We start from the raw sequence: 27,453 nt of genomic DNA, 5'->3' as shown, positions 1-27,453 counted from the left end.
ACTGTAACACGCCGCGATTCCCAGGCCTTTGTTAGGAACCCCCCCTGGTTGCAGCGTTCACTGGGTCAGGGGATGGATGGCAACGTTTCCCTGGGCAGAAATAGCGGCGAAACAAACGTTCTGAGAGACAGATCTGAGACGGCGGCTGGTGCCGTGACCTGGCTGTGCTTTACCTGCGAGAGCTGAGCGTTACCGAAGGCTCATCTGTGTAAAAGCAAAGTAGAGCACACCGCCATCTCCCAGTCTGGGGACTGGAAGCAATCTCTGCTCTTCTGCAGACAAACGCGATAGCGGGTCCTCTCACATCGCTTTCAAATTAGATAGACATGCCCTGGAGACGTGTGACTCTCAAAGATTTCTGGGCAGCCTCACGGGAGCAGAGGTTTTACCCCCCGTACCCTGGCTGGATCCCAGCTGCGGTGGTCGCGTCTGCCCCTTCCCTGCCTGTCCCTGGGCCTTCTGTCTCGGGCCCCCGAGGTATCGCAGCGGGGTGGGGGGACAGGGCTGCTGTGGGCAGCTTGCACACAAGTATGTGATACTTGCAGTATTAACGAGGTTCCCTCTGGCAAAAGGCACTACATAAATGTAAACTCATCGCTCACAAGGCGATGCAGCAGCCTCGCGCACGGCTGTATTAGGGAGGCAATGGGCTGTTAAATCTCCTCCTGCTGCCGGAGCTGTCAGAGGCTCCCGGCGTCCCAGGATGCTGGTTTTGAGGCTCTGCTTGAAGAGATGCAGCTCCTGGGGGGCTCAGGGGCGGAGGCTGCAGGGATGGTGGGGACACAGTGACGGGGGCTGGATGGGGGCTCAGCAGCGCCCTGTTGCCCTCGGCGGGGGGAGGATGGGGTGGCTGAGCCCATCTGGGGGTGTGCTTGGCTGTTCCCAGTCCGTGGGGATGCGCTGGGCCATTCCCAGTCCGTAGGGCTGTGTCCCGGCTGCAGCGGGACGGGGCGGCGTTGGGGAGCTGGGGATGGCAGCCAGCGCTTTCCCCGCCCCAGGGCTTGTGTCCCCGCGCGCAGGTGGCAGCGAGGGAAAGCCGCGTCGCTCCCCGTGCCTGCGCAGGCATTCCAGGCAGAGCCACCCCCGGCCCCGGGTTTGCAGGAGCCGAGGGGAAGGTTCAAAGGCACCATGCACTGGAACCGCGGTGGTGAGCAGCAGCGCGACGCCTCCCTCACGCCAACCCAGGCAGGGAAAAAAGGTGTAATAGCACTTGGGACACGAATTGAGACGTGCGAGCGCTGCAGATAACCCAGCACTGCTCATGTCGGCCCCCGCTGCCTCCCTCCACGCAGCCACGCGTGCTGCAGCAGCCGGGGGAAGACGATAAATACAGCGTGTTTTGTTTCTTTATTTAGCATGGTCCTTCCAAGAGGCTCCAAGGTCTTGCACGCAGGGTTTTACTGAGCTTGCTCTTTATCCGCCTCTGCCCATGTCCCTGCGGGTCCGGTTTGGTGGCCATGGCTTCCCTCCGGCCGGGAGAGTTCCCTGGGGCCAAGGGGTCTGGGGCAGCCTCTGTGGTGCCTGGATCGATGATCTCAAAGGTCCTTTCCAACCATGAAGATTCTGTGATTCTATGATCCTATGATCCTACAACCGGCTGGCCTCCCCGGGGGCTTTGCTTTGGCATCTTGCTGCTGATGCTTGGCCATATATTTCAGCCCCATTTTGCCATTCCTCCCCCCCATCCCCCTCCCCTTATTAACCCTGTTCAGCCGGTGCTCGGGATGTCTCCCATGCCCTGTGATTTCCCCAAGCCCCTGTTGCATCCCCAGGCTCTCCCCTCCGTTCCTGCTCGGCCCCGTGCCCCGGCTCCCAATGGCCACTTGTGCCTTGTCCCATCCCGGTGCCCGTGCAGCCCGGACTGCACATGGGAGCAGCGGAAAGGAAACAAAACTGTTATCCAAAGTTTAACGTGGGCCCTGTGCAGGGGAGGTGTGGGGCTGCCATCATGCTCCTGCCCCACGCCGTGGGTCCTGCTGGCTGTAGCCAACATGGGAGCCCCCACCTCTCTCAGCCCCACCCCTGGCCTGGGCAGACCCCGTGGGGTGCGGGGCTGGCGTGTCCCCCCACACAAGGTGCTGCCGGGCCCGGGCAGTGACTCGTTTGGCCGCTCGGGGCTCTGTGGGGGGGTCTCACTTGGTTCTCGCCTCAGCAGTGGCAGTTTCGCCCAGGCAAGGGCTTCTGCTCCCTGCCCCGCACGGCACGGGGCGGCCGGCACTCGTGGTCCTTGTCCCTGCATCTGATCGCATCAGGCCACAAACTTGCAGCAAAACTACCTGCCCCATCCTTCGGTTTCCTAGAAATCCAGTGGCCAGCTTGGCAAGCAGAAAGCCAGCCCGCAGGACCTGTGGGATCAGCAGAGCAGGGGCCGTTACATGCCCTTGTGCAACGAGGCCTTTGCAGCTGTGCCGGGGGGTGTTTTTCAATCTTTGCTTTTTCTGCTGGAGCTATAGAGGCAGCGCAGCCCTCCCCAGCGGAGCAGAGGGACGCAGCCTGTGGGCAATCGGGTGTTTGAGCTGTGTCCGGCCGCCAGAGCCCACGAGGCCGCCCTGCCGGCGACCGTCACCGCCCGGGCATGGCTCCTCCGCTGCTGGCCTCGGCACGGGGCAGGCTGCCAGCAGCCCGGGGGGGACAGGGATGGGGGCAGGGACAGGGATGAGGATGGGATGGGGATGGGGATGGGGACAGGGATGGGGACCGGAGCTCCCGCTGGGGACCAGCCCAGGTTCACAAGCTGCTGGTGCTGCCCCGCAGCCCTTAACTGCTCAGGCCAGAGGCGCCGGGAGAGAAACGATTTTGGTGCCAGGAACATAACCTGAGGTGAGGCTGCAGCAACGGGAGGTGGCCGCGTGCCCAGCCGTCCTGCTGGGGGGCGGGAGTCCCAGAGCCTTTCTCCAGCCCTGACTGCATCTCTGACCGCACAGCAACCCTCCCCTTGCCATCACTTTCCTTTGCACATCTTGGCTTTTCTTTCCTCTTTGCCTTTTTTTTTCCTCTCTTCTCTTTTTTTTTTTTTTTCCTTTTTTCCTTTTTCCTTTTCCCCCTCTCCTCTCCTCTGTCCCCCATTCTGCTCTGCCACAATCAGGCAAAGCCCAACAGCCTGGAGCAGTTCCTGGCTTTGTGAGCCGCTGGTGCCCAGCAGCGCCCTGGCCTGGCTTTGCCTCGTCACCCGCTCCCGGGGAAGGAGCAGCCCTGGCCAAGGGAGGGAGCGGGGCCGGCGCAAGGTGCAACATCCGAGCCCTCCGGCCGAACGAGCTGTTGTCCTGGCGCCTGTTACTGAGCATTAACACACTGTGGTTTTGCCACTCAAAAATCCCAAGACTTGTAACAAGAGCCGGGGCTTTACCCTGCACTGTCGGCGTGAAGGGCCTCATGGAAACTTCTCTGGTTTCCGTGGATGTCAGCTCTGAAAGCCAAGGTTGTCTATCTATCTCCCCTGCGCCGTGCGTGGGTCCCTGGTTTGGCCGATGGCCGAGAGGTGAGGGCAGCAGCCGGGCTGTGCGAGTGTCTCCCGCTTTCACACCAAGGGTCGGTGGCATCTGCCCCGGGGCTGGCCCGGCTGGGCTTCCCGGGCACCGGCAGCCACCAGCAATATCAGTAGAGTTGGTGGTTACCCCTCCTCCACATTTTTTTCCCCATTTTCCACTCTTTTTCCTATTTTCATATGAAGTCGAGCTGCACAAATGTTTGATCCCTTGAGATGCTGGACAGAGAAGCGGAGTTGGGCTCCTTTCTCCTGGGGAAATCTCCCTGGGGCCGGCACCGCCTGGCTCCAACACTGCCTAAAACCTGGTGAAACGCCCGTGCCCGGAGTGCCTGCAGCCCCGGGCAGGTGACGGGACGGGCGCTGGAGCCACCCAACGGGCAGGGACACGGACCTGAGGCCCGTCCCTCTGCTCCCCACGGCAGCACCCTGCCACCGCCCCGGACGACGTCTCCTCGGTAGGAGCTCGGAGTGGCACCTGCTTTGGCTTCGCCGCGGCCCCCGCGGGTCCTTGCGCTACAGGATTGATTTTAACGGCAGGTGAAAGGCGTCGGGCGCGGAGGCGCCGTGCGAGCGGGGCTGGGGCGGGCGCCGGTTCCTCGAAAGAGCCAGCAGCCCCGCGAGCCCCCACCCTTGGAAAAACACACACGCTGAAAAAATAATCAGGCCAAGCTCTAGCAACGTGTAACTTGTTTTGTTATAGATTAACTGCTGCAATACACCCCAGGCACTTTGCTGAACTGCCCGATTAACCTACTCTTCCAATGCTTTTGGGTTTCTTTAAGACAGTCGCATCACCAGCTGCCATCTGTGCTTTTACGGGGAGGTCACAGACTGCAGTTTGTCCTGCTGCTGCGCATCCCCGGGCAGGAGGCAGGAGCAGGGGGGACCATGTCTAAGGACGCCAGCCCTGGGGCCGTGGGACACGGCCGTGGCCAGGAGCCGAGACCCATCCTCTCCGTGCTGAGCAGAAACGCCGTGTATCGGCGGTTTAATCCCTCCCGGAGCATCTGCCGTCTCCCGGCAGTGGCTGCCGCAGCCCCTGCGCCCCTGCTGCCGGGGGGGGCCTCTCCTTCGGCAGGGCTCGGGTGCCGACGGAGCGCGGGAGGGTTTTGCTGGCCCCACAGTCCCTCTGGGGACACCCCCGTCCCCACACCCCCGTCCCCAGCACGGGCTGCCGTCGTCTTGGCAGGACCTGAGCGCTCCGGCTCCCAGCAGATTTCCCCAGACTCGCCAAGTGTCTGCAGAAAAACCCAGTGATTTATTCTCGACAGCTTGGCTGGGCGGAGAAAAAAACATGTTGCTCTTTACGTCTATTCTTAATTTTAGTTGTTTGGTTTTGGTTTTTTTTTTTTATAACAGAGGTTGCCAATAATAATACAGCAGGAACCGCTCCCAGCCCCATAACCGCCCGGTTTCTACCCTTTTCTGTAGCCGGTGCCAGCCCGGTGTCTGCTGACGAAGCGTCGGCAGCGATGCAGCCAGGGATTAGCGACGGTGGGAGCTGACCGTGCCCCCTGGCCCCGCACGGCGGTGGGGATGGCGGGTGACACCCGGCCCTTTGCTGCCATTTGCAGCCACCCGGAGTGACAGCTGCCCCCTGCCCCCCCCCAAATATCTGGCTATGGAAATACGGCCGGATGAAATGCAAAACCAGCACAGACAGATAGGGCTTACAGGCCAGTGCGTCAGGGTGGGAGTTTTCCAGGAATACATTTATACTGGAACTAAGAAGAGGGTTCCCAGCCTTTTTGGTCCCTGGGGGGCACCTGCTGAGTCCCGGACCCAGGAAAGGCCCTGCCGCGATGGGCCGCGGAGCAGCCGGGGCAGTTGGGCTCAGTTCCCTCGTTGTTGGCGGTTCCCTCGTTTTCCCCAGGTGGGGGGCTCTGCATCCCCCAGACCCGGCCTGGATAACCACGCTGGGTGCCTTTTTGGGGGGGAATAAGTGTCCTAAAATGTGACCCTCCGGGTTATTCACTATGTAAATGTATGCTCTAAAATAATCACAGCTGTAAAAGTTAATTAACAACTTCTTTGTGTCTGTGCCTGCCTCCTTGCAGAGCTCCGCAAGGTCTGTGGCCACGAAGCACAGTCAGAAAAGAGCTTTTTCAGCTGAGAACCTGGGAACGATGGAGACCGAGAGACAGCCCAGGGCTGGTGCAGGTGGAGCCGGATGGAGAAAGCAGGAATTGTCGCCTGGGGTGAGGCTGGCATTGCCCAAACTGGGGCAGGGACAGGCCAGCACCCAGCCACGCTCCTGCCGGCTGGATCCCCGCAGCACCTGGACACGATGCCGCTGGCTCTGGGCAAGGAAAAGCCGCGTCCCTTTGACCGTTGATGCTCGGGAGTCCCCTTGGCCACCGGCCCCTCTCCCTGGCAGCCCCGGCTCCCCCTGCCCTCCCCGGGGGTGGCCACAGAGTTTGAACCCCCCAATGTCGATGCTGCCTGGGGGTGGGCAAGGGGAGCGGGCTCATCCTACACCCGGTGCTGGGGAGGCCAAGATCCCCTCCCCGCAGGCCTTGGGCCACCCCTCCCTGCCCAGCGCTGGCCCACAGACCCAGCTGCATCCCGGGCTGTGCAACAGCTAAACACTGGGAAACTGGGCGGCTGCCAAGGACTTTGATCCCCAGCCATAAAAACCTCCTCCGCAAGCCGACTTCTCTTGCGAAACAGCCTCCTGGGGGGCTGAGCCCACACGTGCGGCCCCGGGAAAGGGGGGCCGGCTGGTCACCGTGGCATGGCCGCAGCCCGTCCCGTGTCATTGCACCAATACCTGCCGCTGCCTTGGGCTGCTCCCAGGCGCTGCCGCCGCCTCCACAGAGCATCCGCACGCACCGTCCGCGGCAAGGCCAGCGGAAACATTCCCAGTCGGGAAACACCAGGCAGAGGGCACGTGCCCAGTGTGGCACCGAGCCCCCGGAGGCGACGGCGGGGCCGGGTGTCAGCGTGGCAGAGGGCGGCCGGAGCAGCGGCACCAACAGCTGCGTTGTCAGGGGTGGATGTTAGGGTCTGCCTTAAAAACTCTAAAAAAGGGTGGGCTTTTTATTAATAGTCTTTGGATTCTTTTGATTTTTGGTGTTTTTTTTCCTTTTTTTTTCTTTCCAAGGGTGCTCAGCAGCCGCAGCCAGCCCTTCATGGGTGCTGCTGGGCTGTTTGTCGGTGGGAGCCCTGCACGGTGCTGGATGCAGGGTATCAGCCTGGACGGGTGTGAGGAGCCAGAGGTGATCCCTGCTAAAAAGCTCAGTGAGACACTGATGAACGATTTCTTTTTCCCATTTTTGTTATCTTTATTTTAATTCCAGCACCATCCAGCATGCTGGTGGAGTGGGGCCTTTGATGTTATTTAGAGGCAAAGGTGGGAAACGAAGGGATTTTTTTGCGAATGCCAGATTGCAGCTTGATCAAATCAGGGCAAAATGGGGTCTGCACAAACCTGGATGTGTAAAGAGAGGGCAGAAGAGCATCTGGGGCTTCTCATAACAGGAAGCATCCCACTGAGGCAAACACAAACCCCATCCCACCGGCCAAAATGCTGCCTGATCCTCCGAGAAGGTGATGGCCCCCCCAGGTTGCTGCTGCAAACATCCCGGTTCCAGGCGGACACAGAAGGAGCGGGACCAATGCTCCTGGTCACGGCCAGCGCTGCCGTGAGCTGCTTTTGTTTCTCCACTCCGTGGTTAAACCTCAATTTTCCCTGTTCTTGCTAGTCACTTTTATTAGCATTTCTGCTCCTTTATTTCTAACCACAGCCTCGTCTCACACCCACGGACACGCGCGTCAGCGAGACGCCTCTGCACTGGGGGCTGATTGTCCTGGGGATGTGCCTTGACCTGCCGCCGTGTCCCCATCGGCCCCCGGGCCCGAGAAGTTGAGGGCATCGGTGCCGTAAAGCCTTTAACATCACACCAGTGTCACCTGTGTCACCTACCTGTGGCTCCCCAAGCACGGCAGTAACTCTGGTTTTCCACTCTGCCGAGGAACCTGTGTGTCACCCAGCGCTCCCCTCCCTGTGCCCCCGCCGCTGGGCTCCAGCGTAGGCACTCGCCTCATGCCTGGGTTTTGTGATTTTGCAGCCCAGAGCGGCTCCCTCCAGGGCAGGCGCTTCCCCCGCAGCCCCCACCGGGTCCCGCTGGGTCTCGGGAGCTGCTGCTGCCAGCTGGGACCCAGCGGAACGGGGTGCTTTGGTGCCGAGCAGGGGTGCGTGCGCAGGGCTGGGGCTGCGGCAGCACGGGAGGGTTTCCCCAGCTGCACCTTTCCTTTTCTGTACACCCTCCCCCGCCGGGGTTCCCAGCGATCGGGGCGAAATCAGGGTTTGTCTCCGCGTCGGCCCCCGCACAGCGTCTGCAGAGACGGGCCCGGTTGTGGCGCCAGCAGAGGGGATGGAGGCAGCGTGGCCACCATGGCACCTCGGCCAGGGCCACGGCACCGACACCGCTCCCGGCCCGTTCTCCAGAGGAGGGGCATTTTTAAAAAACAACAAAAAAACCCAACAAAACAAAAAACCCCAAACCAAACAGACAAAAAAAAAAAATCCCAACCCCAAACATGTTTTTAAGGAGAAACAACGGTTAGAAACACTGTAAGCTGTGGAGACAAAGCACCAAAAATAGCATCCAAAGTTTCCTCGGTGTGCTGTCCCTGCAGGCAGCCTGCACTATATTTGTCTTCACTTGCCATTTCTGCTGCAATCAATTTGCAATTGCCGCTGGCGAGGAACCCATCTATTAAAAGCTCGACTGAGATCTGTGGCGAAGATGTCTGTAATAAAAAAATCTGGCCGTTCGTTAAAAAAAAAAAAAAAAAAAGAAAAGGCATCCTTCCCTGCAGATCCTCCCGGCCCCAACAGAATCCAGTAAAATCGTCACTGGCCACGCCGGGAGCAGCCGTGGAAGCCCAGCGCAGGTTCCCTTCCAGGAGGGGAGGGGTTTGTGCTGCAGCCTCTCCGAGCCGTGGAAGCCCTTGGCGTTGGCTGCGTGTCGGTGCCTTGTCTCCGCGATTCGCTGCAGGCCGCCCCGGGGAGGCAGATTCCTCCCGGGTCAATTGCTTTTATCATAAAAACAAATGTTTTCTATCATCCCTTTCATCATTTCAGGATGAAAGCGCAGATAGCAATCACGCGATGCTCCGCGCTGCCTTGGTGGGCCGGCTCTGGGCGCTCCCCGCAGAAACGGGGCAGGGGCGACGGGGAAGGACATGGGAGCCTGGAGCAGCCCCTGCCTTTGCCTAAATGGGATGCCCATGGGATGCCTAAAAAAACAGCCCCACAGGGGTCTGCGGAGGCAGCTCAGCCCTGGCTCTTTGCCCCGAAGGTCACGGCCAGGGCTGACACCCGCCCGGCTCCTGCGAGCCCTCGGCCCCGCGGGGCCCCCCCGAGGGGGACACGGAGGGAGGCAGGAGGGGACGGTCCCCCTGAGGAGGCCGAAGGCACACAGCCGGGGTGGCCAAGCAAAACAGCGGCGGCGGGGGGACACGACTGCTGCCTATAAATAGCACCGGGAAGCAAGCATTAGGGAGGGAAAAAAGCTATTCAAGCTAAAGGACAATGTTGGCACAAAAGCAAATAGATATAATTAGCCATTAATAAATGAAGGCCAAAGATTAGAGAAAGTAAGTATCTTATATCAGAAAAGTGAGAGCTCGGAAGGCTTTCCGGGGGGGAGTAGGGGAGAACTTGACCTGCCTTTAAAACAGGCTGCGGCTATTTTTCAAAAGCCATTAAGTTATGAGCTGCCAAAGGCAGCCTGCTGTGATTGCAGATGAGCCTTTTTTTCTGTGTAAAAGGGAAGATTTGGCCTCTCGGTGACGTCAGGAGCTGCAGAGGGCCCTGGGAAGCCGCCCCGTGCACAGCCCCAGGGGTACAGCCCCGATCCCACCAATTCCACCCATCCATCCCAGCCCTTCGCCGCCCTGCCCGCGGACCAAACCTGCCCGAAGGGATGCCATAACGCCCGAAGCTTCCCAGCGGCGCTGGGAGGGGGCGGCGGGCGCCGGCCCCTTGACGCAGGCGTGTCCCAGCCCAGGACGAGGGGCCTGGGAGGGTTTCTTCTCACCACGGCTGAGGCATCGGGCTGGCAGTGGAGGCTCCGGCCAGCCCGACCAACAGCGGCCAGCGAAGGGCCACATCCTGCACCGCCGGCCCCGCGTGGCCAGCCAGGGACGATGCCCCCGCGCCTTCCCCATCACCGGAAAATGTCAAAGCAGCTGGCCTGGCGCCGTGCATGCAATAAAACCCCGCAGCAACGCAGCCCCCAGGCCAGCGGCACAGGAAGAGCCCCAGTGGAGGGGACGGGGGCTGGGAGAAGTGGCTGATTTTCCTCCCTTTTACAAAAGCAAACCCAGACAAACAAGTACTTGCAGGGACGAGTGACGGCAAGCGCCGAGCTCTCTTGCCTCAGCCCTGCTGACCTTTAGACAGTGACCGTCAGGAGCAAAGTTGGCACCAGCATTGCAGCAGCCCTGAGACTTGGCAAAACTCTGGCCCCAGCCCTGAGCAGTGGCAGGATGGGCACCCGTCATGCCCATACGTGCCCCCGGGCAGGGCCATCGAGGCACAGCCTGATGCAGGGACTGGTGCCTGTGGGACACCCGCCTTGTGCCCACGGCAGCCCTCCACCCCAGCCCCACTCCACGAGCCCCATCCCTGCGCCGTCCCCTTGGGAAAGACCAGGGTGGAGACCCCCAGGGTGTCCCCATGGGAGCTCAAACCCCGGCCTGCGTGGCGGCACCCCAGTGCAGCTCCTCGGGGATCGCTGCGAGCAGCCTGGTGCTGCTCTGCCCACACGAGCCCCCGGCAGCTCCGCTCAGCAACGGTAAGAGCAGGAGCCCCGTGCGGGGGAGCAGGGGGAGAGACCCCCCTTATCTGCTGCCACGGCTTGGCTTTGCTGCCAGGGGAACTGCGGGATTAACTTCACCTTGACCCTTCACAGCGAGCACGGTGCTTTCTGGAAGACACGTTTTAGCTGAGAAGCCATGGTGGGCTTGAGCCCGAATTGTCCTGTCAGTGCTGCAGGAGCAGGTGGGGTCGGTAACGCCGTGACCTCTCTGGCCTTAAACCCGGTGACTCCACCGACCCCTGCGGCAGCAGCATCTCGTGTTGGCCCTCACGGGGCCGGCAGCGCCTCGGCTGCCAAATGCCATTGGTCCTGTGCAGCCACAGGGACCCGTCCCGTCCCGTCCCGCGCCGAGCAGCGCCAGCCTGTGCCCGGGCTGGGGGCGAGAGCTGGGGGGCTGCTGCTGCCCTGAGGACAGCCAGCGCCAGGGCTGGGCTGGGGTGCAGGCAGCAGCGAGCGGCTGTGTGTCCATACGGGTATGGTGGTGACAGAGAGACGGTTCCTCCTCGGTTGCTATTTCCAGCGGATGAAGTCACCGGCTGCAGCGCCTGAGCTCAGCGCAGGGTGAGTCAGTGCCGGCCCGGCCAAGGCACCACGCGCAGCCCCCGCAGCACAGCCGCCCGATGAGCCCTGTGGTGGCTGCCATGGCCACGTCCTTGTCCCCCCGCGATGCACAAGGGCCGAGCTCAGTGGGGTCCGTGCTTCGCAGCAGAGCGGTGCCAGGGCCCCAGCCCCGCCGCAGCACTGCGGGGTGCCCCATGGGCTCAGCCCCCCCAGTCCCACCTCCAGCTCTGGGCAGGAGGGGTCCCGGTCCCCGAGGGCGGCAGGGATGGGGACAGCCGGCTCTGAGCCGGTGGGCTGGCTGTCACGGGGGCGGAGGTGGGTGTCGGGGGCGCAGGGGCTCTGCTCCCCAGGCTCTGGGGGCAGCCTCGGCCCCGGCCCTGTCCCACAGCACAGGGCGGTGAAATCCTGCGGCACAGCCACGATAACAAATTCTCTCTCTGAAGAAAGAGAGGAAGCGAGAAATCCCTGTCCGCCCAGTGCGGCGTAACCCATTGCTGGCTGGGGCAGGCGGCTGCCGCCTCCTTCCTGCTCGGCCCGATTTAGTTTGTTTGCCTTCGCCAGAGCAAACAGTGTTGAAACCTGAGGGGTGTTTGGCAAATCCCCCCCTTGCTTACAAAAGCTGCTTCCTGGCACAGGGTTTCTGGCATCCTGTTCCTTCCAAACACGGCTCGGCCACAGCTCGTCTGCGTTTAGCCCTGGAGCCCCTCACGCTGCTGCTCAACCCCTGGCCACGGACCGGGCATCTGCCGCCTCCAGGCACCAGCGCAGGCAGCGTTAAACCAACGCGCTGCTGCTTTTGAGCCAAAGCCCCGCACTTCCCTGCAAGCCCATCCACACGCAACCGTAAAACCCGCAGCTGAACAACTCCTGCAGCTCCGGGGCCAGCCTTCACCGCGCCGTCCTTAAAGCCTCAGCTCTGGCGGCACAAACGGCATCGACTCAGAGCAGATCTCCCGGCAGCCGCGCCAGGCACAGCATTGTGCCGCACGTTTCCTACAGGCCCACGGGCTCTTCCGAAGATTCCAAAAAGCTTTTGCTGCTATTATTTCTGCTCTTGATAGCGCTTTCCCTGCTAGGCGAGGGACACAGAGCCTTAGCACGCTCCCTCGGTTCCACGAGCGGCCCTCGGTGCAGAGCCATGTGCCAGGGCAGCTCGCCCAGGGGACGCCCGTCGCCTGCAGGAGCCCTGCCACCACCCAAAAAATGGATTTTTGTTTCCTGCCGGCAGCTTTTCAGCCAGCTGAGGGGTGTTTGACCACTGCTCTTCAACAGAGGCTGCATCAGAGCTCAGTCCACGGACACTGGGCTGAAGCCCAGGGGACCAAACGGGTGTAAATGCCCCCTCGCCTGGGCAGAGAAGGGGGTGCTCATCCTGGCTACTCTCCCTGAGCTCTCGGGGGCCAAGTTGGGTTGGAAAATGCAGAAATGGAGCTCAGCAGCCCCAGCTGCCGGTAGGGCTGTATTGGAGCCAACACACAGGCACATGCCACCCCACGGCCCACGGGGACAGGCACCACCCCATGGCAGGGGCACACAGAGGCACTAAGCGTTGAGAAACCTCGCAAAAAAACCGCCAGGAGTTGGCCGGGAAGGACCCAGAGAGCAAAATGGATCCCTTCAGGTATCTGGCTCCTCCCTGCGAGGCTCCCGAGGACGCCTGTGCGAGGCGGAGGCACCGCCGTAGGCAGCTGTCTCGGGGCAGGGATGTGTCACCTCCATGGCGTACCCATGAGGTCCCCAAGGCAGGGAGTGCTCCTCACCTCCTCCGCCCCACGGGTGCACGCCAGGCTCCGGCGAGGAGTCCCGGCACAGCCAGCAGCCCCTCCATCCCCCTCCCCATCCTACCCGCCACCGCAGCCGCCTCCGCAGGTGTCTGTCCTCTTGTCTCAGCCCCTGCTCTGCTCCCTCTGGCACCAACGGCGTCCCAACAGCGGCTGGTCCAAGGCCCAGACGTCTTCCCCGTGCCCACCGTTCAGGCTCAAGAGGACGTGACAGACAACTCCCGCAGCAGTACCTGGTAGAAGCACGTTTTATGTGGTTTTTAATTCACAGTAAGTAAATGGAGCAAATGCAGCACAGACGGGAAGTGACCCAAGCCGCGCCAGACTGGATTCTGCACGTGCTTCTCTGCTCCACCCCATGGAGCCCCTCGCCCTCACGGCCCAGGGCGGCTCGGGCTCGGGGAACATCCACTGCCTGGTCCCGTCTTGAGAGGAGCTGGAGGGAGAAGCAGGATTTTCTTGGAGACTGACACAGAGTTTGACTACTCACAGTTCGTGGTGGGTACCACTATGATGCGACGCTGAAGCAGAGCAATCGCTTGTACGAGCTCCTGCTTCCAAGAGAGCGGGCTGTAGCAATTCAAAGCAGCGGGGAACAGGCAAAATTAAACTGAACAACAACATTTTGGGCTTTTTCTCTTGGTAAATATGGAGACAGAGTTGCAGCTATTTAGCTTGAGCACTACCGGATCAGAGCTGTTTCCCACACAGACAATACTGTGGTCCCCGAGGGGCCAGGCTGAATTCACGCCAGGGAAGGCCGAGGCGAGGAGCGGAGTCTCCTGCGAGCCCCACGTCTCTGCGGCTGCGTGGAAACGAGCGGCCACGGCTGCCAGCCCCACCGCACGCCACCGCCTTCTCCAGGGCGTTTTGTGCTCGTGGTGCCAGGTCTCAGGAGACGATTAACCTACTGGTCACCCAGTGCCTCAGCCTTCCAGCAAAATGACTCAGGTATGGAGCGAGGCGAAGTAAGAGAGCACTGGTGTTATTCTAATCAAGGCCAGACAAAAGCTACTTCAGCCTCTGGTTAAAATCCTGCTTTTTTCTCTCTAAGCGCATTTACTGGAAAAGTGTCAAAGACAAGGAATGTAAAAATGTGCTTACAAATAGCACAGCAGTTCCCAGGAGTGAGTTTCTGTAGCAGGGCTGCACAATTCCTGCCTATCCCTCCGGCCACGGCAGGAGCTGCTTCGGGGATTCCTTCACCACGCTGCCCTTGCTGGAGCCAGGCGATAAGAGGGGCAGCAGAGGTTGCAGCAAAGCCTCCTGCCTCCCCTTGCCCGACGCGGGTGGTGGAAACTCTGCAAGTTGCCCAGCAAAGAGCCAGGTTTTGTAACAACGAGGGCTACGCCACACTGCCCTGCTCTCTGGGCACCCACCTCATGCCTTCAGTATGGGTCACCATTTCCCCCGTCTTTAGCCAAGAGCTTGTGTCACTGTGTCCCTGCGGGAGCACCGGCAGACCAGCCCGGATCCAGGCTGAGTGGGGAACAGAGGCTGAAGAGCTTTACCCCCCGCTTAGAGCAAAACTAAAAGGGTTACGCTCAGCCCTTCCTCCAAGCCAGGAAATCGCTCCTTCTGTGTCCGATGTTACGGTGGGAAATGGCGGGGACAGGGGCAGCGCTTGGCGGGCAGCGTCCTCCACGGGCCGCAGCCAGCGCTGCCAAAAGGCTGGAGTGGAAAGGGAGAGCGGGCAGTTATCTCTGCAGCCTGCGGCCGCCAGAGGAAACTCTCCCTCCTATCAATCTGCAACAAGGACTCTTGCTGAAACAGGAGTCCTTGCCACACCTCTGTTGCCTTCCTTTTAATCAAAAGCTCCTTTCTTTCATAATAATCTCCCTTTTAATCTAGTACAAAAAAGCATTTTACTCTTACGGATTTCATTAAACTGCCTATTCCAGCTCTAGCAATACCGTGCACGCGACGACTCAGAAGTGGGCTGAAGCAGAAGTTAGGCAGAAGGGATCAATAACAATTTATCAGGAAAAGGCCAGCCCAGGAGAAGCAACAGGTTTCAGTAAGGCACAAGAAACTCAGCTCGAGGAAAGTACCATCACATCCCCTGTTCCGAGAATCAAGCACATGTTATTTCAAACTCATACACTGCAAAATGCTGCAAAACAAAAACCCCCTATTATTCTTTCAGACTAATTTGAACTTCCTACGATTTAACAAAGATGTAATCATATCCGCAAAGACCCCAGAGTTCCTTATGAGCATCTTAAAAAGTAGGAATGAATCATTTCCTTGTACGACAATCAGCTTGGCAATGCCATGATCTTGGAAATGACAGTTGAACAGTCAAAGGCAAGCACCCGAAAGAAAATAAAAGCATTTAATGCAAAACATTTTACCAAAAGTTTTTACAGCAATTTCATATAAATGGGATCTTCTCTTAAAACATGGAACCACCAATATAAATGTCTTGTTACAAAGCTGATTACAAAACTATCTCCTCAGCCACACAGAGAGGCAGGGAGGGTATTTCTGGCATCTGAAAACACCTAAGATGGACTAAAACACCACGTTCAGGATCTAGCCTGCTACGTCTAAGTGATGGTAACACACTTTGGTTTGTTGGATGGAAACATTAAAACTTCACAGGCTGATATATCTTTAGCCCATAAGGCCTTTATTAAGCTTCCCAATTTACGGGTATGCGACGGAAATATCCAAGATGCCCGTCAGCTGTATTATGGGGTTTTCCCTAACGATGGGGAGAGGACGTCGGGGCAGACTGCGGTGTGTGTTCCCCTGCAAGGAGCAGGCTTTAGGGACAGTGAAAAAAAAATAAAAAAAGTTGTTTCTGTTCCTGCTCAGTTGCTCCAGGGTGTAGCTCCTGGGACCCGAGGGTGGGTCTGAACGGGTGCATCCTGGCCCCGCCGGGGAAGGGCAGCCACCAGGAGGAACAAGTGGTGCAGCTACCCTGGGCTCCCCCCTAGATTCACTGCTTCCCAGGCTGTCAGAAGCTAAAACGGGTCGAGAGAGCTCATTTTGGAGGAGTGAGGCCCTGCGGGGACTGAGAACAGCCAGTGCAGCCAGCAGGCAGGCCCGCAGGGAGCAGGAGACAGAACTGGTCCTGTCGGAGAAGCGAAAGGCAGCGGGAAGGGCAGGGCAGGGCAGGCTGGAGCCCTCTCCTCCCCTCCGCCAAGCGCTCCTGCAGCACGGGTGCTCCCCTAGCACATTCGCTCATTCCGCCATTTGGCAGACTTGGCTCGTCTGGAGGCGATTACCTGTAAAAGCAGCTCTTTCACCGCCGCAGCCGGTCACCGCGGCAGGTCCTGCGTGGCGGGGCTCTGCCTGGTCTGCTGCCAGCCGGGCAGAGAAAGGCTCCGGCTGATCCCCAGCAGAGCGGGGCTGCCCGCTCCCCGCTGGGCAAACAACAACAAAAAGGCCTTCGAGGAAGATGCAGTGGGGGGGGACGCAGCCCTCTGGAAAACAAAGCCGCATTAACCAGCCTTAACAAAGCAACAGTTTTCTGCCCCAGTGGAAGGGCAGGCTGGTGCCTTCCCTCCCCAGGACAGACTGTCTTTGGGGCTCTTCGGGGACACGTGGGAGGCCTTTTCTCTTTTGCTGTGCTGCTCCAGTGCTAGGCTCCCGCGCTGCTACCAGGAGCTGAAGTCCCCGAAGCCTGCGCTCTTTTTCTCCTTCTTCGCAGCTGTGCTGGTTGAGGGCCCGTCGTCCTCCACGCTGCGCTTCCTGGAGCAAAATGAAAACAACTCTCAGGGACCATGTACTGTCGGGTGGGAGCTGGGTATCCTTCCTCTCCCAGCAGCAGCCCAGCCCTTGTCAGCTAGAGGGGAGCACCCGCCCCGTGCCAGCATGGGGACGCAGGGCGTGGGGACGGGGGCCTTTGGCAGACCCCAAGCGAGGGAGAGTGAGCCAGCGCGTGGGGATGGTTCGGGTCAGGCTCTGAACACGTGTTCAAAACCCAACTTCTCCAGGCCAGAGCTGAAGATTTAACAGCTGTACTTTTTTAGCACAGTCATGATGAAAACGTGAGCCACAAGTTCTCTCCCCACCTTCTCACCTGCGTTTGTGGCAGCAAAAGGATTTAGGGGGAATTAGGTGTAAAGCATCTGGGCGAGTTTTTCAGATCCTTTCCTGTTTCCTGAGCATGGCCTGTTGCAGTCTGTGCTGCTGTTCTCAGCCTCTCTCAAGTAGAGTTTGCAACCTCATCAAAACCCCCCCGTACCTACCGAAGGGCTGCTATGGACCACACTCCCAGTTTGAAGGCTGGCAGCAGTGAGGGAAGCACCAGGAAAGAAAAGTCCTTTCTATACTACTTGCCCCTTTCCCCAGAGCTGCAAACTCTGCCCGAGTTTCCTCCACAAAACCAGTGCAGAATGGCAGCACTTTTAAGCTGAAACGTTCAACTGACACACCAAACTGACCTATATGGGCTAACATATTTTTTGTTCCCACAGTTATGCAAATGCCTGTAAGTCACGCCGGCACATACAAGCTGATTAAACAGCTGTCCAGATCTGTGTGTATGCATAACTACACGCCTTTATGCGGCAGACAACAGCACTTTTGCAAATGCTTTTAGAGGAGTCTGTGAAAAAATCAAATGGAAGGCATTTATTTTAATTTATCCAAAACTCATGCAAAGCTGCCGCTCAGGTGGGATTCTGTACTGTCCTTAGGAAAGCAAGCGATGCTGCCAATCCCAACGGCTGTACAAAAGGTGTCTGGGAGAGGGTGCACTAGGACAAGCCTGTACAACCAGTCAGGTGCCCTGGAGCTACTTGCCAGATGCCCTGTGCTCCCACGGCAAGCCCTGGAACCTGCTCCCCTTCCCGGCCATTTCAGTTGTGCGCCTGAACAGGGAACCAGACCAGCAGACTGACAGGGGTTTAGGGCAACTACTGCATGCAGGGGAGAAGCTGCTAAAAGAGAAACATCTGTGGGACCATGGCCTTCAGAAATAGCTGCAGAAGAGGAAGAGAATACAAGATGGTGTAGGAAGTGACACAGTACAGTTCCTCAAGGACTTCTGAGTTGTGAAAATGCACCTACAGTTCTGAAGTCAGCACACGCTGTTAAAGACCAACTTGGTTGTGTTCAACTGCTAAAAGAAAAGCTCAGTTAACTTGTAATCTTGAAAAACAGCAGAAGCAGAGGGAACTCTTGACTGTTAGGACTGGAGAAAGGTGTCTTTGCAAGCCTGCTGGCACACACCAAACACCTGAGCAATGGCACTGGACAGGGTCAGCATCCAGCAGGAAAGGCAACTAAAACACTCAACAAAGATCAGGTGGGCAGGGAACTCACGCTGCAGCCATGTTAATGTATTTTCCAATCCCCTGACGGTAAGTTTTAGGTGTCTCGACTTCTTTCTTTGGTGGGACCACCTCAGCTTTTGTTTTGGCCGCTTCTTCTTCTAGCCGGACCTTCTCTCTTTCTGCAGCAACCTGCGGGAAGCAAAGAGTGAAGTCTGTTGCAAGAGCTAGCCCAGAGTAGGGAGAAAATGTCTGCAATTCTTTGAAGCTTTAAAGCACTCTAAAGCAGCGATCAGCACCGCTGTGATTACGGGGCAGGCTTTAGGAGACAGACCTCAAGGGCCACTACAAACAGGCTGCCTGCAGCTATTATAACACAGCTCCCCTCTTCTCACCCGCAGCTGCCCATAGCTACCGTGGGCATTTGGAAAGGAACCCGTTGTAAGCGTGATGGACTGGGAGCTGTGCCAGACTCAGTTACAAGACCTCTCTGCTGAAAGAGCGGCGATGACCCTGGCACACAAGGCAAGGCTGAATGGCAGCTGTTTAATCTTGGCTCGCAACCGTATGTGCCAGGGCCTGCCCATGTTCAAAGAAACGGCATTGAGTTACAGAGTTCTCTAAAGAAGAGCTTTGGCTTTCAAAAAAACCAACCAACCAACTATCCTCACCTGTGCATCTGCCTCTTCGTATGGATCAACAAAAACAGTTGTTGTCTCAATTCGTATTTCCTCCTGGGAGCAGAAGAGAAGAGCAAATCAATCTGCTGATTAAGCTCTGCCACCTCCCCCAGGTCTGGCTTTCGGAGAAGCGCCAGCGGGGCGAGCCGCAGTGCCACACCAGACACACGCGCTCGCTCCCTCCTGCACAGCCCCCGGTGCTTCACACATACCTTGGGACAGTCTGTTTTTGGGTCACTTTCCACATTCTCCATAGCAGTCAGAGTCTCAAAGCCACCAACCACCCTAAAAGAGGAAGGACACGATTTCCAGCTGTCACAACACACTCAAAATATTCCTGACCCTTACATCTAATGTATCTAATTTATGCCCATTGCTCCAGCAGATTTTTAAACCATTGTGTTCTGGGGAAGGGGAATCAGCAACTGTATTTGGAAGACCTACGATAATGTCATTCAGTGTGGAAGGTAAGAATTTTTTCTCAAGTCTGGGATTTGAATTTAAAATTAAACAGAACATGGAAAAGTCAAGCACTCAGAGGCAAAGCAGAGCCATTTGTCGGTAGCCAGACAAAGCAGCAAGATGGAGAATGAGCGACTGTGGACAGGTGCCTGTGCAAGAAGGCAGAAGCCCATTTCAAAATGGGTTCACTTGCTAATGCTACATCCATCAATTTAGAGCTCATTTGTTACTCCCATGAGCTTTAAAGAAAAGAACCAACAAACAGACTTGGTCAAACCAACTGTTTTCATTAACTTCTGATTTTTTACTTTTTTTTTTTTTTTTATATTATCTATCAGACTGAAGAGTGTTATCAGGAAGAAAGGGAATCGGAACTATGGCACCACTGGGGAGCGGTGGCAGAGCCGTCCGTGATACCACCGGTAACGCAGGACACCACGACTGTGAGCTCACGAGGGCTCTGGGAAAGCAGCAGAGTCACAGCCACAAGATAACACCGGGCCACTTTTCACCACAGGTTTATCTAGGAGGATGTGAGATCCCTGGCCTCTCACTTTTCAGGTCAATATATCCAAATACTTGCTTCAAAATGTTTGAGAAAGGCTGAAGACTTTGTGCGCTGCTGTATGTTCATTTTCAAAAAAAAGTGTGGAACAATGGGAAAGTTCCAGAAAGGGATATTTAGAAAGGATAAATGGGGTGACCCAGATAATTATAAGCCTGTCGTCCTGGCATCTATCCCAGCAAAATAATGGAATAGCGGAGACAGGACATGATTAAGAAAGAAAGGAAATAAGTAACAGCAATCAACAAGGTTTTGTGGAAAACAGAGTCTGTCAAACAACCTTCTATCTTTGAGACGACAGATGTGGTTAACAGGGATAACAGTGTCCGTGGAACAGACTTCTGGAAGGCGGCTGATATTTTGATCAAGAAACCAGAACAATATAAAGAGAACACAGCACACGTTAAACAAAAAATTGGCTGACAGGTGTCAAAATCTAATTTTAAATAGAAACCACTGAGTCGGTACGTTTCCAGAGGCATCCTGCTGGGATCAGATCTTGGTCCCAGGGTATTTAACACTTTTATCCACATCATCGTCCCCAATTAAATTTGAAAACAACTATATTTAGAAGAGCAGTAAATAAAGACGAAGACAGGCCATTAATGCCGAGCGATCCAGATCCCTTAGAAAAGCAGGCTGTAGCTGGACAACATCTGCTTTAATAGAGCCAAGCCACATGGCCAGAAACCAAAAATACAGCCCGTATTAATGGCTGTGGGACAATGCGAAGCAGCCGTAATTCCCAAAAGCACTGCTCCTGGAGCCAGGAGTCTGGGGCCGGCAGCTCGGCAGCGGGGCAGGACCCGGCCATCGAGGAACCCAGGGCTGCAAACCCACGAGCCTTCGTGGGCTGGTAACTGCTTTTGAACCCTGACTGCTGGGATTACTGGGACTCCGGCACTAGCACAGTTGGGCTGTCCAGGGCTGGGCAGATGACATGGAGGAAAATCAAATGAAATGAAAGTGGTGGGGAAAAAAAAAAAAATCGAACTGGTGGAATATATAGAGTGTTTTATCATCTCACGCTACCTTTGCGCCTGATGCACTCCTCCACCAGCCACGGTAACCAAAGGGAACCGGCCGACCCCGTGGTTTGAGAGGCGAACGGGTCCCTCTCCTTCGCCCCGCTGTGCACAGTGCGGCCCCGCAGCCCCCAGCTGGGGGGGGCTGGGACGGGCAGCGGCTGCCACCGAAAAGACAGAGCCCATCACTGAAGATAAAACTACACAAGCGAGCGAGGATGCTGCCCAGCACCTGCCTTGAGCAGCGCTGACATTGCTGACATTGGGCTGCTGCTCCTGACTTCTCCCCTTCACTCCCCAAGGGCCTGCTGGTATTCTGTAACCAGGTTGTGACTTTTAAGAGCAATTAAAAAACAGGTACGCAGGCTAGAACAGCCTCAGTCATTTGCAACTGGAGGTGGCGCACTGGGGGAAGCGGCACAGGGCTTGAAGACCCTGCATGAACTTCGGAAAGTTCATAACAAAAACTCAATTTTAAAATCCTCCTCCAGGCCAATATCAGATTCACTTATAATGCTGATGATTAACACATAGCCTAAGATATATTCACTGTATTTTAATTGCCCCTAAAGGAAACTTCTGATTTAATATTGGAGAATTTTCTAGCCAACAGCTCCATTCATTATCTGCTCGTATGTTTTCATTTAATTAGGTTCTGATAATTTGAAATAGCCAGATCAGCTATGCACTGGCAATCTCAACTGAGTAATCCCTTAGCCCATAGCTAGACCTCCCACGCTATTAGCCCTAATGCATTTTGGCGATGCTCACGAGTCTTCAGTTGCCACGCTAATTAAACTTTATTGGGAATACTTTGTCACTTGTACATTTTAAAAGGCTGTGATAGACATGGCATTCACAGGTCATCAGTAAATGACCTAAATAGTCTATTTTGACACGATTATAAAGAGCTAAGGGGGAAGAAGACAAAGTTGTTATGCCTGCAGAGCATGTCATTCTCTTTGCTTCTTAGCTTCTTGTCTCTAAAATGGAAAATTGCTTTCTTTTACACCCCTGCATTCTCTAATGTTTTGCACAGAGAGTATCTCTATGCATATTACAGTGCCAGCACAGTGAGCTCTCAGTACAGGTTTAGGTCTTTAGACACTGCCGTAGTACCAATAAAAAATAAAAACGAATTTGTATATAAAGCACCAGCTCAGAGAAGAGACTTCTGACCAGAGGAACTGGAAATAACTTACTAGTCATTTCTGTTCAGGGAGCACTTGGAAGCTTTGTCAAGGATCAGGCTCAGCTGAGGCTTATGTTTCATCAGTAAAAATTAAAATCCCAAAAGGACAAGATGATCTGATTGCAAATATCCAGTAAAAAACACACTACACACTAAGCAGGGCAGTCCAAAAAACCGGAATATTCCAACTTCAGGTCTCAAACCGTAAAGGGTTTTGCAAACTTTCCTCTGATTTGTCCAAGTAGAGAGACAACATATGTGCAGGCTCTCGAAACATTACATGTTGTTATTGTCAAATCCAATCACGTTACATTGCGGCACTAGAATCAGTTTGATGAGATATAACGTGTCTAAGCCCATGCTCTGCCATCTCTTCCAGCAATTGCTCCTCACAGGATGAGGAAACAGCACACCAAGGTAGTTCTGGGGATTCTTTGCCTGTCCCACAACACATAGTCTGGGTGTAAGAAGAAAAGCTCACAGACATCCTGCCAGGAAAAAAGCCCATGCAAGTTCCATGTAGAAAAGGCCGTCAGATCAGTACATTAAAGCATTAAAAAAAACCCTCTAAAGACAGAGCCGCTACTTCATACTATTCTAATATCCACTAACTTTGAACAAAAAGAGATAAAACCTGTTCTATGAATAAATCTGAGTCTCAGCATCGGGAACTCGGTACAGCATTTTCATTAAACCAAAATGCGAACTCCAGAAGTTCAGACCACCGGTATCCCTTTCCACCCCTCGCACGTGGTACGCGCGTCACGGCGACAGTCATGCCGTGTTGGCCTTCCCCACTCAGCACCGCTCACGCTGGGCTGGGAGCACAGCAGAGAGGGAAGGAAGGGAGAAGGGCAGGAACTAGTTTAACCTTCTCCCCTGTTTCTGTCTCTGTTCCTTTTATAAGGTGCCACGCACGCTTTGTCCTAAATTGACCAAGTGAGGTTTAAACAGATGTTGAGATGACACCCTACAGTGAAAAGGGTGATACCTTCAAGACACCACTTACGTTAGAAGAACCAGTAAAACTGAGGATTTGCTGTGTACTGCCAGTAGATGTCGAACAGAGAAACAATGATCTCAACTACAGATTTAGCTCAGCATCCCTGAGACAGCTTGTTGTATTTTTAGAGGAGCTTGATAAATGTTGCATTACGTTTAAGCATGGATGGCAAGGTAGGTACATTTAGATTTTTTTCTGTTAGCATAGTAATGGAAACAAAAATGCGCCCTTACTCGTGCAATTCTGTTTTCTTGAAAACTGAGCTAAAGGTACCACTGGAAATCTTTGCATTTCAAATTTAGAGATGTTATTTAAAATCTTACTTCCTGTGAAGGGTCCTTTATGCAAACTAGTAACCCTGTAACCCTGCTTCACAACCACCGCCAATGTCTTTGCATGAAGCATAAGTGAAATATCTGGAGCAAGCTCCATCCGTTTGCGATACGCCAATGACAGTCTCGCTGCTCCCAAAGACAACTGCAATCCCTAGCAGTCTCACAGACATTCACACATGGGCTTCCTATTTCTCGTATTTTTGTTTAGAAGAATTATAGGAATTAAGCCTTATGCAATGCTGGGGATGGCTGCGGTCCAAGACGATAGAGTTTCCTGGTCAGAAGACGATACAAGAACGATGTCTGGACTTTTTCAAAAAAGTGCTTTAGACTAGAAACAGAAACCAGAATGAAACATTGTTGTTTTGTAAACACATTCTGCCCTCAAGGTTATTTTTATAAAAAGGAGCACATACATTTATATACACACACACAGAGAACAATATACACATGCACAAACACGTACACTCAGGACAAAATGTTTTCTATGGATACACCCAATCTGCAACAGAGCGAGCAATTCAAAGTTGCCACAAGAATACAGCCGGAACATCTCAATCCCTCATAAAGGCTTCATCTAGCCGGCGAGACACAGTGATGAAGGGCGCTGAAAAAATAAAACAACTTGGAAAAAGGCATTTGGAAACTAGACTCAACAGATGAACGTGGCTAAGGACTTCTCTGCTCTGGCACCGGTTGTCCTTCAGAGACAACACAAGTGTTTTGGGAAGGCCACCAGCCCTCGCGCAGCTCCTGGGCTCCAGCCCGGACCCCTGTGCCGCAGGACACCGCGGCCACGGCTCCAGCCCACTCCTCCCGGTTTATTTTCCCACTTGCCCTTCGCTCCTCTCCTGCTGGCTGGGGAGCAGGCTGCCGTGCAAAATCAGGTCAGGACCCCCACACAGAGTCAGTAACAGAACCAGCTCTTCTGCTGCCATCACACCATTTCTCCGTTCTGCAGAGGTACTAAAGCCGAAGAGCAACACGAACAGGAGTTTCCCAGCTTAGAAGCCACTGGGGTTCACGGATTCACATCACATAGGGAACGTTCCAGGTGGAAACAGACACTGTGCCTTCTTCAACCGCCCCTGGATAGCTGAACCATGCCTTGTAACCGTTCTACGTAGCTCATCACTTTAGAGGAGAAGAGTTACTTTCATTGCCCCGTTCTATGAACTGCAGTAGGAAGCACTAAAGAGGCCAAGGCACATTTAAGACAGAGTGATGCTTATCCAGGGAAAGAAAACCTTCTTCCACAAAAGCATCTGGCAAGGGGAGGAGAGAAGAAAAGAGAAGACTTAAGCTGAGTGGCACGTCAGCCACTGAACGATGCCTCCACTTTGACCAAGGCTGAGGTTTCCCAAACCACCTTGTTCATTATTTCTGCGAACACGAGAATTGGAAGAATGAGCGGCAGAAACCTCGAGAGACAGCTAAAAGATCTGCGTAAGCAGATACATGCAGCCACCTACAAAGGGGAAAACTGACCTCCGTACACTCATCTCCTGTCTCAGTTACCACATCCTTTTCTCAATTCTTGACGAACACAAGCCATACTGTCATAAACACACAGAACTGCTGCACAGATCATTTCCAGCTTTGCCACTCTGACCACAACACTCTTCCCTCTGCTCCCTCTATTGCTTTTCTTTTTATCCCATCGCATACCTGCAACCTGCCCTCACTTTCAAGCCCACCATGCTCTGCTTGTCCCAGATCTCACCCAAAATTCACAGAGAACATTTCTGCCCTTCGGCTGATCAGCGTGGCTCAATTACCTTCCACTATTATTTTCAACATGCACTTTTTCACGTGTCCCTTTAGCTTTGGACCAGGCTCCCCCAAAACATCCACAAAGCCACTTCATTTTTTCCTGGGGCTTTCTTTTTCCTGGGTTCTGAAGAAAGTGCAAACTGTCAGTGGAAGGTGGGCTGAAAGGGATCACTACTGGACTTCCCTGTACCTATATGGAGTCTCTTTTCTATTCACACAGCTCCCTGGGACAGAGATTATGTTTCTATTTCTGCTTAGGAAGGGCAAATGTACCAGGCCCCTGATCCACAGGCGCTGTGAATCATCGGAGTAATAGAAAACATAACGACACCACGGATGGGATGTGCTTGCGTCTGAATTGCCTGCAGCACGCCAGCTGGGAAAGTGAGCCCGTACCGGTGCTTTGGCTGTGACACCCCGTAGCTCACGCAGCAGCTGAACTCCGGTGGCAGCGTGGGCAGGAGGGAGCCCCTCGCACGCAGCCCGCGGCAGCAGCAGACGGGACCTCCCCATGCAGTCGGCCCCTGCAAATGCTTCTCACCCACTCTGTGCAGAGCAAATGAATGTTGGTTTGGTTTACATCATTTGAGTTTCCAAATTAAATCTCTTACCAGCCAGCCAGAAGCCAAAAAAAGCCACCAGTTGGTTTTCATGTGAATTACAGCATTCTCTAAGTCAGGAGAAATTGTAATTACTAGAAATGGTAATTACTAATTTAATCTAGGCAGCTCTGCTGGAGCAGGAAATCCGTGCAGCCTGCGACACCCCTCCAAGGGAACGATTCTTCTCTCGCTCTCTGCCTTTGTTTTTGCTCCCTATCCATGCCGAATTATCTCCTTTATTTTCAGCACCATCCATCCCCATTGTTGCCACGGTGGGCAGCACAATCACAAGACGCGCTCCCTGTCCTCCACCCACAGCCTTCTCCTGAGACTTGAAAATCGCACCAAGGCAGACACGCGCCACCCCGCCACCCTCCCGCTGCCTGCAGCTGCTGCGTTTTCCAAACATACTTAACAGCCAAACATCCAACTCGTCATAGCTGCTACTATACAAAAATTGCGTTGCAAACCAGTGGGGACATGAACAAGATGCAGCTCTCCAGAGAAGGAACTCTGCGATGTTCCATCCCACACAAGACCAAAAAAGAATAAAGGGGTGGGGAATGGTTGCTCTTTCGCTCCTTTTTGTTCTCCGAAGTATGGAAAGCCTGCTGAGAAGTTCTATACAAATTACAAACAGGTGAAATTCCGCTCTCAAAGATATACATGTGACGCTCACTGCCATGAACCAGAACCACATGGATACAGCTGAGGGTACAGTTGAGATCCGAGTATTTAGGTTTCAATATTAACTAAGTAATCCTCAAATCTATATGAAAGTCACAACAGGCCAGTAAGCATCCAAATAAGACAATCTGATTCAACATTCATGGAAACAAAGAATTCTTATTTCATGGGTTCATTCTATTCTTAAACCTAGATATTTGTCCTAGATATGCTTCCCAGATATTATTGTACTAAACAGTCTAAGATCAGATACAGCCAGCAAACCCTGGAAACACCCAGGATCTAAAATAGCGAACTCAAGCTGGAGTTTCACCAGAGATACAATCTCTTGAAGCTTTTGGCTTTTACGGCTTTTAAAAACAAACGCAGGTAAAAACATTTTGATGACAGAATCTTAAGAGCTGCACACATTAGCCTTTTCTATTAAATTTGTAGGTAAACTTAATTATTCAAGTATTCAATTTGTACATAAATACAGAGTGACTGGAATGAATCTATTCCAGCACCTTCATTTTTTACATTCTTTGAATTAATCTTCATTTACATGCAAGAAAGTCCAGAGTAAAATTCACCTGCTCTGTGTTCAGATGAAGATCTTGCGCAGGTTTCATGCAGGGAGCCAAACATGATTCTAAACCAACATTTTTTAATAAAGTTGTTCCTTTGTATTTCAGCTAAGAATATTTGCAGTGCTCAGAAAGCAGCACTTCTTTACTCTGGCAACCAAGTTCAGCTTTCTGTAGTAGTAGCAAGGAGAATTCAAAAATTAAGACAGTCTTTCCTAAAACTGCCACTGCATAAATCTCTGCTACACACTTAACCAGAGTTACCTGGACTAAAAGAATTCCTCTCTACAGGGCAACGTACAGTGTGAAACATCATTTGAGCTATCGTGGAGATGCTACACGTGGCGCGAAGGCTTCGGGGCGCACACTCCCTGCACCGCAGTAAGCTCAGCCGCTCTCCACATTCTCTCCTGGTGAATTATGGTAAAACCGGAGCACAGCGGGGAAACACAGGAAAGACACTGGAGGAGTACACGGGATGCTCACTGAAGCCAGGCTGCATCCAGAACTGAAGAACAGTGACATTTTCAGCTGAGCTGTCCTAACCCAAACTCTATTTGATGAGGTGGCAAGTTCAGGTTAACACCATTACCGTATGGGATTTAATGGGATATCTGCAGGGAGGACTCAAATTGTAGCTTAAGTGAAATAGTCTTAAGGTACTGGTAACGTAACTCCA

At 54.5% G+C, this 27,453-nt stretch overlaps 1 protein-coding gene across 2 annotated transcripts in view; it reads right to left on the bottom strand.

The window, feature by feature from the left end:
* Positions 1-14,973: 14,973 nt before the first annotated feature.
* The window catches only part of PPIL2 (peptidylprolyl isomerase like 2), a 71,872-nt gene continuing 59,392 nt past the window's right edge, over positions 14,974-27,453 (bottom strand). For both annotated transcript variants that reach the window (XM_074605888.1, XM_074605889.1), the window contains 4 exons: positions 18,777-18,849; positions 18,556-18,618; positions 17,937-18,076; positions 14,974-16,358 (listed from right to left, as the gene is read on the bottom strand). In XM_074605888.1, the coding sequence (XP_074461989.1) occupies positions 16,265-16,358; positions 17,937-18,076; positions 18,556-18,618; positions 18,777-18,849 (370 nt within the window). In that variant the 3' untranslated portion in view covers positions 14,974-16,264. The remainder of the gene's footprint in view (positions 16,359-17,936; positions 18,077-18,555; positions 18,619-18,776; positions 18,850-27,453) is intronic.

This window comes from Larus michahellis, chromosome 13, assembly GCF_964199755.1.
Source record: "Larus michahellis chromosome 13, bLarMic1.1, whole genome shotgun sequence".
Classification (NCBI taxonomy): domain Eukaryota; kingdom Metazoa; phylum Chordata; class Aves; order Charadriiformes; family Laridae; genus Larus; species Larus michahellis.
The sequence above is the reverse complement of the archived record's forward strand: the minus strand, read 5'-3'. Positions and strand labels throughout refer to the sequence as shown.